Source organism: Lasioglossum baleicum, chromosome 1 (assembly GCF_051020765.1).
Source record: "Lasioglossum baleicum chromosome 1, iyLasBale1, whole genome shotgun sequence".
NCBI lineage: Eukaryota > Metazoa > Arthropoda > Insecta > Hymenoptera > Halictidae > Lasioglossum > Lasioglossum baleicum.
Window position 1 is genome coordinate 16,089,801 of NC_134929.1, and position 11,562 is coordinate 16,101,362.

Sequence of the window (11,562 nt, forward strand, 5' to 3'; positions counted from 1 at the left end):
ACGCATGTTTAGATTGAAACACGCACTGGCATGCGACGAGCCAACTAAATTCTACGTCGATAATTACACACCTTTATTAGAATGAAAAATTATAGTAGAATAATGGAATAAAAATTTATTATTTTAGTACATAAAATATATATGTATATGATTTTAACAGCAATACACATTATAAACATAGAATCGTTTTAATACCTTATTACATTGCTGAAGAACACCCTTACTACCTTACAATTCTTTTTCTAATTTTTCGTCTTTCCCCCACTTTCATGCATACATACTCATATTATCCCCCTCCCCCACATTTTACGTTCCCCCTTTGTCTCGCTCTTTTTCGACTCGTATGAAAATAGAAAGTTGTACATAGAGATCTATGATGAGGTATATAAAAAGCGGTAGTCAAATGTAATGCAACAGTTTGCTTAGGTACAAATGTTATTACATATCGTGTGGACACTGATTTTTTTGGTTACAAATCAAATTGTTCGACATCAATTTATAAATATGAATATATGTATATGCGGTTACGAAAATTACGTAGGTTCTCTTTGATCGAAATCTGATTTCGAAATTGTTCGATTCAACATGATCACTACAATACCGCGCTTCGACAAAATGCAATTATGGTCGGTTACAGAACCGACAGTAACGTTTTATACTTCTCGTATTACTTATAATAACGGGGACGACAGTATCGGTGCAGTCAGAATGTGAAGACAACTGTGTTCCTTGAAGTAACGTTTACAACAGTTAGAAACGTAACTGTAAACGGTATTTAGACATTCATATTAGTATAGGAAATGCGGTTGCGTTTTATATCCACATTCTTAGCGTACTTCCCTCCGTCGTTGTGTACTCATAAATATGTTCAACAAAAAAGAAAATAACCATCGAGACACAGACATCTATATTTTCAATACCAGAGTTTGTACTGTACCGTTATGAAATTACCAGAGTAGTAAATTTCTTGTACCGAAAATTAGTGATGTCTGAGCTGTGGTGTTGCGCTCGCGTTATTGTCTACAAAACTTCGTTCGGCAGAACCCATCCTCCGAAACGCCGTTCTAATGCTTCGGCCACTGCTATTGTCAGACGATCCTGATACAAACCGCCAATAACCTGTTGGAAACGCAATTGTAGCGATTAAAAATCATGCAGACTTTACTGCTATATTTTCGACTAATTAGTGTACCTGAATGCCGATAGGAAGTCCTTGCCTGTTCAATCCTAACGGGCAAGTGGTGGCAGGCAAGCCTAGTACATTAAAAATCGCTGTGTACGAAAAGTTAAATGGCTTAATGAGCGGCTCGTAATGCATCGGCGCAGCCGTCGGATGTGTCGGATAGAAAAATATTCCTTTGTCACCCAAGATGTTCTACAATAGAAAAAAAGATAGTTAAACGAGCGATTACACCAGGCGCGTAGAAAAAGGAGAAAATCCGAATGTTCTGTGAATACATGCTTCCTAACAAATTCAATGATTGCTTTTCCCATATCAGGGAATATACAGGGTGTAAAATACCCTATACAGGGTGTAAAGAAATGTTTCGGATCGATGAAGATCTATAATTAAAACGGAGCCGCAAAATTGTTCTTGATCTTGAATTCCATGGTCAAATTTGTCTTGATTGCATTGTATTTTACCTTTATCTGCATGATGCATAGAATATAATGCTACATCCAAGCCACGACGGTACTTACATAGAATACAATGCAATAAAAACAAACAAACAAACCTTGAAATTCAAGGTCAAGGACAAATTAGCGGCAGCTTTTTTCTATCGACCTTCATCGATCCGATGGCGTGGAATACGCCTACGGCAGCCAATACCCAACATTTCTTTACACTCTGTACATTGATAAGAGACAATGCGTTTTTCGTCATAGCGGATAGAAGAATCGCATTCTGCATGCAGGAGGAAAATTCTCTGCTACTAACTAGGAGAACACGTTATACCATGGAAGACTAGCAGCAGTCAGACCAGAGAAAGAAATCACGTCCATTAACAAAGGATATAATAATCCGTAATTCGATCGTAAGAATGAATCGTTACTCTTGGTATCTTGCGCGATATTTTGTAAAGCGAGGCGAAGAAGAAGGGAGCCAATTCCAATCCTAATTGTATTATGAGTACGGTATGAATTCGAGGTATTACAAGATTCTATACAGAGAAGGCAAGAAATTCATTGACATATACTGTACAACTTTCTTTTTGTATATCGAACGATGATTAGCGTACCTGAAACTCCTGACAGAGTTCCTTACTTTCTTGGATCAGTTGTGTATGCTTCTCGCTCCCGTATTTCACGGCGTACCGTTCGAACATGGCAGTGAACAGTGCTATTATCGTGTGATTGCTCATGAACAGCATCCATTTCAACACCTCCCACCAAATGGTAATGTGACCTTTCCGATTAGTCAGTTCGTACGAGAAGTCTTTCTCATCTTTACAAGTCATGTTCGCCGTCCAGAGTGTGATGCTCTTCTTCATCTTCTTAATATTTAGCTTGGTAGCTTTGACGTTATGCTCCTGCTTGAGATAACGTATCACGTCCTTCATGGCCCTCTTTATATCTAGATCCACCGGCGACGTCAAATACTGACCTCCGTCCTCTTCCATATAATAGAACTAAATTAAAATATACATGCATAACGTATTCTGCACAATTGCCAACTGTTAATTCTCTCGACTACGTTTTAGAGGATCAATTCGACTATCTAAGAAAGCAGAAAGCTCATCCGTACCTCGATTTCCGAAAGGTTCACGTTCTTATCCAAGTTCAACATGTGCGCGTTCTTGTTCGCAAGAACTTTCAACGTGGGCTTCAGGTCTTGCGCGTGCCTACACATGGGACCAATCGCGAGCAACTGGTCCTGGTCCTCGCTGTGAGTGCTTGGATATTGCCCGTCGTTCGAGACGATGCCTTTTGAAGGTTTGTGCCCAAAAATCCCATTGAAGTAACTCGGCATACGAATTGAACCTCCGATGTCCGAACCTATACCCACTGGCGAGCCTGCTGCTGCTTGTATGCAACCTTCCCCTCCCGAAGATCCTCCAACAATGTGCCTGGTGTTATAAGGATTTTTCGTGGTGCCATACAAACAGTTGCTAGTCTCCCACCACATCGCCAGCTCCGAAACGTTTGTCGTGGCAAGGGGAATCGCTCCCGCGGCTTTCATTAATCTTACTGCTTCCGCGTCCCGTTCGGCCACTATGTTTTTCCGAGCAACTAGACCAGCTGTTTGCTTCATGTTTGCTATTCCTATACAGTCCTGCAGATTTTCAGATCGTTATCATCGATGTAGACGCGACGCTGGGTTAACGTTCGTCGAGCACACTTTACCTTTGTAGTGAAAGGCACTCCGAAAAAGGGTTTCTCTTCAGCTAGTACTTCTGGCGACGGGGCGTTTCCAGATCTCAGGAGTTCATCGCACTTTCGCGCCTCCGTCAGAGCATCCTCGAAGCGATCCTCTACCACGCAATTCAACACCGGTTGAATTTCCTTTATCCTATCAATATACGATTGTACTACGTTTTCTGAAGTCAACTGTAAAGACAAGATGATAGTTAGAATTAGATGACGGATGTTTATGCAAAATCAAAATTGTTTGCATCAGCTGCAACAAACAAGGGCCAAGTATAATCCTTTCTTTCATTCTTCAATAATGTTCTCCAGCTTAAATTTTTATAATTTGTCCACTGTTTTAAATTGCAACTGCCCACTTTTCCGCAGTCTAGTTATTACAAAGCAAAATAAATAAAGTATAAATATTTGAACGCTCCTTACCTGTTTATTTCGAATTTTCAACGCTAAGACTGTTGCACTGTTTAACAGAGTGACGTCCTTTATTGGCGGTGCACGGTCAGCAGGACCCTTTATCATGGCAATAAATTTAATTATTTGCCTAACTATAAACTCGAGCAGTCGGTGAATCACGCTCAACATTTGTCCTTTGTTCTGCATCGTTTTAGGATTTTTCGTCTTGCTGGACATTTATCTGGAAAGGCAAACGAACAGTCAGCAATTTCGTTCGTTTTCGAGATCAGTGTTTACGTTACGAATCGATCGCGGAAGTACGAAGTTCAGCAACATGCAGATACAAATATATCTAATAATTCAATCTTGGAAAATAAAAAATTCTTTCGATCGAGCTCAAGCAACGAGATAGCGTTGCAAAGCATTCACCGTTCCGTTCTCGTCCGCTTGCGTAAGCCGGTAACGTTTATTTTCGCGAATTACGTTATTCTAACGACCACTTTTCAGCCGGCGAACACACAAAACGCATATAAAGCGCCATAACAACCGGCGCGACCGAGTAAAACAATAAAGTGCCGAGTTCGAAACGGTGATTCACCGTGATTCTTGTTGATCGAATTTCGTTGCACAATCGCTTGAACAATCCGCGCGCTGTTCGAATTATTTTAAAAAATTACAATAGTCCCGGTGACTATAAGGCGTCATTTCCCGGCGGTTAAATAAATTTGCATAAAAACCTGAGCGACATTCGCGGGCCTGTTAAAGATTACGCACTTGACAATCGTTCAGATGACTTAAAAGATAACGTCTTCGAGCGTAATCTCGCTTAATCTCGCTTAATCTTGCTCCAATAACAGTGTGCGATAGTAGCATGTGTGCACGCGGTTACAATGCGAAGGTAGAGGGACACATAGATGTGTCTAAACTTAAACAATGTGTCACCTAATGCCAACCGCTCAATCTTCGGCTATGATGCTATCTTTTCATTTTTAATTACTCTATGTCTATTTATAAATCATTTATATGTCGTGGCACTTAAATGCACACTTTTTCCCCCCCATAACGACGTGACCTTAATATTTGACTCGCAAATTTAAGGGTACGGGCGAAGGTTTGCAGGTTTAATTTACGGATTCATCTCTTTTTGACGAATAACTCCTTAGAAGATCGTTTGAAGGTCAACATATTATACATGGTTTAATGTGTCTTTTCATTAGCTATAATGCTACACTAATCAAAATACGTCGTTCTATTAAAAAAAAAAACGATGATGACCTTGAAACATGGGAACTTGAAACTAGAGAAAACAAACTGTAATGCAACTCGTCATTTGAAAATTCAAAATTGATTTTCTGTATAGACAATAATGATCCCGTTATGCAATCCTGCATAAACCCGCTGTACTACCGACATAACGTCACATTTCGTCACAAACGTCATCCGAAAATTACGTATCGAAGCGAACAGCAACGAAAAAAATCGTTTCCACGTTCCGGGTGGGTACGAGAAACATTTGCTCCCCGGTGTATACGAGCGTTTTTGTCGTTGCGTCGTTTAATAGCTGTTCGAAAAGGTCGCCGTATCGTGCCGACACACGTAGACTGCGTAATGGTACGTATGCAGTTCCATAAAACATATTCGGCCAATAAAACTGTCGTACCTCGCCGGAGTAATATTTATCGGTTGTCAAGATTCCAGACCATGCTTTCGACCGTGGTATTTGCTACATTGCTCATACATTACATTGTTGTATTCCGTTAATTAGGATTTTATTCGTTAGGTACAACGGAACTTAAGGGGGTAGACTCGTTTCCGGAATTGCAAGGGTGCAGGATGCGCTTTCTTATTTCTCGATAATGCAAAAATAGGGTTTTTCAGTAGTAAAAAATGCTAGAGACAAAAGATCACTCTATGTAGACCGCAATTTCCCTCACAAGTCCTATTTTTACGTTTAGGAGGCGTAACTTGCATAATTCTTTATATTTATGAAATAACTTCCAGTTTTAAGCTACCGCTCGAAAATATCCGGACACTTCCTTTTTCTCTACAAAACGTAGTTTAAGTTAGTAGGAAAAATATTTAGGACAATTTTGTCACTTTTAATTATTATTATTATGTATATTGTGGTATCGTAGCACAATAGAATTTGTATTTATGTACAAATTATATAATGAAAATGCAATAATACAATTTCTATCCAAAAATACGAAATCTAGTGGAACGGTCTCGGTGCTTGAAAGGATTTCAAGTTTCACTTTGTTTCATTTCTAAGGTGCAGAGCGAATTCAGAGAATTTTTCGATACAAATACACTAATAATAAAAGACTAATAAATACTAATAAATTTTTCTATACAAATACACTAATAATAAAAGACTAATTGCCGCGATTAGTGCAAGCGGTAATATGTAATCGCGGTGGAGATACGTAGACGAATCTCGTATTTAATCTTAGTCTAATATTGGTAAGTTTCCACATAGGTAGTTTTTAACTTCAAACGTTAGATATTCCATAAGAAAGTAATAAATAAAGATAATAATAAAAAAACTAATAGAAAAATTTCCGCGATTAGAGCAAGCGGTAATATGTAATCGCGGTGGATACATTAGTCTAATATTGGTAAGTTTCCACATACAGTGGCTCACGAAAGTATTCGAACGCCCTTTAAAACAGAATAACTTTTTTATAATTGTAACAAACGACCTGATTTTTTATAATCAATTAGAAGCACTGGTTTATGAAATGATATGCAAAAAAGATTTTCCAAAAAATTATAATTTACAAAGTTACATGCAAAAATAAAAAAGGAATTTTTTTAACTTTTTTATTAGGCCCCTTAATGAAAATTTAAAATATATGTTTTGTAGATCTATGTTAGTTATACACATGCTGAAAATTTCGTCAAAACCGATTAACATACACACGAGCTACAAGCGATTAAAAATGTTGAAAATCGTAGTTTTACACAATTTTTGTTCAGTTTCTGCTTAAAATCCACAAAATCGTACATCTTTCGATGCGTGTCGTTTTTTCCTGCGTCAACCGATTTCGATGCAATTTTCAGCATGTGTATAACTAACATAGATCTACGAAACATATATTTTAAATTTTCATTAAGGGCCCTAATAAAAAAGTTTAAAAAATGCCTTTTTTATTTTTGCATGTAACTTTGTAAATTATAATTTTTTGGAAAATCTTTTTTGCATATCATTTCATAAACCAGTGCTTCTAATTGATTATCAAAAATCAGGTCGTTTGTTACAATTATAAAAAAGTTATTCTGTTTTAAAGGGCGTTCGAATACTTTCGCGAGCCACTCTAGGTAGTTTTTAACTTCAAACGTTAGATATTGCATAAGAAAGTAATAAATAAAGATCGATTTTAGTCGCTTAACACATTACCGACCGGTGATTATTGCATAATTTTGATAAATCTGTGGTACATAGCTAAACATTTTAATGGCACCTTCAATAACAACAGCAATTTTCATTGTGAACTAACAAGTCACTCTCAACAACGTCATCTAATAGTTTCACATTTAAGATTGCAATGTAAAAGAAAATTTCTATCCTTTCTTCGGTACAGCACAATTATTGAAAATCATATGATGCTTAAGTAACTTTTATGCGTTGCTATTACACATTTCTCAAGTGTCCGGATACTTTTGAGTGGTCTTGTATATGTATAGGTTCTAACATGAATGGTGGAAGTTTAAGAATTGTAAGGGCTAGAATAATAAGGGTAAAGTTTTGAAGATGACGTGGCCAAGCAAAGGTTCGAATATGATGCGGCAAGGATGAGTCAGAGTTTGAGGATGAGTCAAGTATAAAATCATGAGTTTGTTTAGTATTTTGGGTACAAAACAGACAGCCGGGTATCTGTGGTATGTAGAATGAAATAACGATGGTATACAACAGTATGTGTGTACTGTCTGGCGAAGTAATTGGCGACCTTGAGACACAAACGAATTGACTGCGATTTTACGGGGACACACACGCCGGTGTTTATCGATTGTCACGTGCTACGGAGCTCGGTTGTGGAACGTTTCATCGGTCGGTCAAAGTGAAATTCGTCGCTCATTCTACATTGTTCAACAAATTACGAGGTAATTGAAAGAGTCACGCATCCAAGGCTGTCTGCAGACGCCCACACCATGCGAGTTCGACAGTACATATTCGCTTGACCGGAAGTCGTTCACTGCGACGGCCTCCACGAGAGGGCAAACCAAAACAAATCGTTCGTCCACGGTAAAAGTGACATAACCCGGGCTTCAGCCGTCCTGAAACGTGCAACTATTAGGTTGTTGCATATGAAACGTCCGATTTTACAATGTAAATCGCTTCGGCACGAGAAAAGCGTCACGAATAAAAAAATACTCCAGAAGAGCGCTTCAAAGTCCTCTGTGATAGCTGTGGCTGCAAGTAAAAACAAATAAAAACCTAATAGTTACATTAAAAAAACTAAAAAAGATTAGAGTTGCGACGTTTTTCTTCTGTTTGAGCGAAATGTTATGATGCGGTTTGATCAAGAAATACTATGACACTCTATGTTACAAAGCTGATCTTTAAGGTCTTATACCTTCAATTTTTATTGATTGTCAGGTATCCAATTTTACTTTTAAATCAAGTTTATTTCAATGTCAATCCGTACGACTGTCGAGTATTCTTTTTATACGAGTGGAAAAGTAAAAATTCAATTCCTACCGTAATACGATCAAGTGACTTGTAATTTGTTGACAGAATATGTTGATTAGAATGATGGTTAAGCTTATTTATATAGAAGAAGATTGTGGTTGGTTAACGTTACAGTTAAAGATTAGACATTTCATATAATTGCATTTTCCTAAGTCCTTTCATCGAAACCGTTGAAATAAGGTACACGAAGTCAGAAGATAAAACGAGCGACACAACGTGCAGATAAAGGCAGAATCTTTTGCAGCGAAACGCTTTGTTTGTGTCCAGTCCGGACATTTCAAATCAGCCGCCATACCACCATGTGAGTTTGACAGTAGCGTCCGCTAACAGGAAATCACTCGCGGCGCATTTCAGGCAAATGGTGTCATTTCATCGGGCGTTTTCCATGAAGCAAACCAGCGTAACACAGGAAGGTTGATGAATGTGGTCGATAAACGTAGAAGATAAGTTATCAAACGAGATCGAGGCAGCTCGTTGGCCGATTCACGGTCCATTGATAGCGATCACATAATTATGCGTGTCGAACGCGGCTTGTTTACCGAGAAATATATTCCGTAAACGGCTACATGTCAATAATGAATTATTCAGTTTGTCCGACACGTATGAAATAGTGACTTTGTTGTATCTCCAGTGTATATCTAACTGGCAAAGTGGAAGACACGCCTAAGAGGTCATGTAAATATTTTGTTAACATTGAACGAACTTTAAACTCGCGTTTCCGCGGACTATTACAATTATACTGGAATGCATACATACATAACCGGTACAGCGATGAAATATGTGCTGAAAGTTTCTGCAAATTCACTTACTTACGGTAAAAATTTCACATGGAAAAGTTCGGAAGAAATTAATCAGTATCGTCTGTCACCTCACTGATCCAAAAATTATTTCACTGGTCACCGATAACGCGGTGTATGTCGATTGATACTACTCGCGAGCACTCTGTCACGCTTATACCTTTGCCGGCATCGACACTGTACACTGTACGGCGTAGTGGCGTACTTACGGGGTTCGCGCAAACGTTATACATAGCTGCCTTTTATGCGCCGGAGAGTATGTATTTCGCGGGTTGGGGATAGACAGTAAGATGGCCGCCAGGTAGCGACAAGAACAATATACTCAGCAATCCGATATTCCGCTGGCTTCCATATCCGTTACCAATTCGTCGAGACCCAATCCCAATCGACAATAATACTTCTATATATTATTTATCAATTAGCGAATTCATATTTATCCGCATTGACAATACAAATGTGCATAGAATAATTTCAATCATGAAAAATGACACTCCGGTTTATCGATGCAGGCATCCATAAATGGCAACCAGAATTTAACATTTCAAATTGAAAACGTACTTTTTAATAAACGTTGGTTTATCATTAGACAGATGATTTTTATGCATTTATGAAAAACGTCAGTTCGACCTAATAAACATATTAACAGAGAAAATAAATTTCTGTTTCATTCCAGTTGGTTGTAAATCCTCTGGAAAATGTTTATCTTGCATAAAGATCCGCTGTCTATTTATTATAGTATAGTATTATGATTTACCCCGGTAAGTAAAGATTATAAAAACAATATCATTGTTTTGTTTAAGCAGAAAATTACTTAACAGCTTTCAGATTTTTTTATGTTATAATTATTGAAGTTATAAAGATGCCTTCGTAGGAGTAGATTCCAGATACAAATCTAGGTAAATTAAATTTCGTTAAAGTAGTACATATTTCGTGTTAAAGTAGTTTTCACTGATAAGTCGTTTGTAGTTCAGACAATTGAACTACTGTCATTATTGTTACCGCTCGACTGTCATTTCTATTCACGAGGTTTGTTATGCCCTACGTATGTATAGTTCGTTCGAATAGTCGCGCACGATTGACAGCTCCAATGGTTAACTTCACGCGACACCCGGCATTATGACAGTTTTATCTTTCCACCGCGTAAGCAAGTGACAGGTTTTCAATATTACACAATGACACTTCTGGAAAAAAAGTTTGAATTTTCTCTACGCTCTTTTTACGATTAATCAATGAAATATCAGGTTTCCAGCCTTTCGGAAAGGGTGGTTCAGGTGCGCGAAAGAAAACGAGCAAAATGTTAAAAAATCTAGACCGCGTGTCTAGTTCTTTTTGTCGAAACTCGATTTATATTTCACGTTCGGCTTCGACTGGCTAGTTATTACTAGACAGCGGATTTTATGCATTTATGACAAAAATGAATATTTATATAGGTGTAATTTCCGACAATAAAAACATTCGACGAATTTAAAAACACTGTTATAATATTTCCAACCTATTAAACATATTGAGAAGGAAAATATATTTTTATTTCATTCCAGTTTCTTGTAATCCAAGTAGAACGTTTGTATTTTGCAGAAAGATCCGCAGTCTAGTTATTACAGACGACAAAAAATTCTGTGGTTGTCAGGAAAAACGCAGCACATGACAATTTTAAAAAATTTCAGTTTACGCATTTAATTGAACTTCATACTATAGAATTTACTAGAAAAAAGTCATGAAAATAAATTCGGAACGCTGAAAAAATAATGCAATTTAACCGACATCCTATGTCATAGCATTGTCGATGAAAACTTTAAACGGCAATATATCTCGAAAGTGAAAATATGTGACATGCGGTGGTCTTCCTGACAACCACAGAATTAACAATCGCGATTTAGAACTAACCACGACGAATAATCTCCTTTACTTCTAGTTGGAGTTATAGGTAAAAAATAAACAATTCGAACGAAATTGCGTTTACATCTCGGTTAATGGTGTGCAGGGAAATGCAGGAAATTTGTTATCTGGTATAGCGGTTTTCGAGTTACCGAAGCTCCAGTGTGTCGTGCCGACTGCCGACAGGAAGAGCACTCGAGGAATGCTATGTATGTTGGAAATGTAGCTTACCTGGCTTCTGCGCGATCGCTGCTTCCCGAAGTATTAAGCTCCCGGTAAGAAAGCAACAATGTTTAGCAACACATTATCAAAATATTCAATCGAAGAAAAAAAATGTACACGCACGAGGACCGACTTCTCTGCTGGCACGGGTGAAAGTTGTCAACTTGAGGTTCATCCGGTGACTGCTTTTCGAAAGCAGCCCAGATGGCAGCCTGG

At 38.0% G+C, this 11,562-nt stretch overlaps 1 protein-coding gene across 5 annotated transcripts; it reads right to left on the reverse strand.

The window, feature by feature from the left end:
• Nucleotides 1-100: 100 nt before the first annotated feature.
• On the reverse strand, nucleotides 101-11,541 carry LOC143209719 (fatty-acid amide hydrolase 2). Of its 5 annotated transcripts, none has more exons than XM_076425775.1 (7): nucleotides 11,356-11,540; nucleotides 3,790-4,000; nucleotides 3,346-3,549; nucleotides 2,747-3,274; nucleotides 2,241-2,630; nucleotides 1,193-1,375; nucleotides 101-1,119 (listed from the first exon to the last, which is right to left on the reverse strand). In XM_076425775.1, the coding sequence occupies exons 2-7, from the start codon at nucleotides 3,994-3,996 to the stop codon at nucleotides 1,021-1,023; spliced, it is 1,611 nt and encodes a 536-aa protein (XP_076281890.1). In that variant the 5' UTR covers nucleotides 3,997-4,000; nucleotides 11,356-11,540; the 3' UTR covers nucleotides 101-1,020. The 5 variants fall into 5 exon arrangements, with proteins under 5 accessions (XP_076281890.1, XP_076281916.1, XP_076281908.1 ...); XM_076425801.1 differs by lacking the exon at nucleotides 11,356-11,540 and adding an exon at nucleotides 9,209-9,546; XM_076425793.1 differs by lacking the exon at nucleotides 11,356-11,540 and adding an exon at nucleotides 9,266-9,545.
• Nucleotides 11,542-11,562: the final 21 nt, after the last annotated feature.

Coding starts and splice junctions, on each gene's coding strand:
- LOC143209719 (XM_076425775.1), bottom strand. CDS start 3,996: ATGTCCAGCAAGACGAAAAATCCTAAAACGATGCAGAACAAAGGACAA. Junction 3,550..3,789: donor TGAAAATTCGAAATAAACAG/GTAAGGAGCGTT, acceptor TTGTCTTTACAG/TTGACTTCAGAAAACGTAGT. Junction 3,275..3,345: donor GAGTGCCTTTCACTACAAAG/GTAAAGTGTGCT, acceptor GAAAATCTGCAG/GACTGTATAGGAATAGCAAA.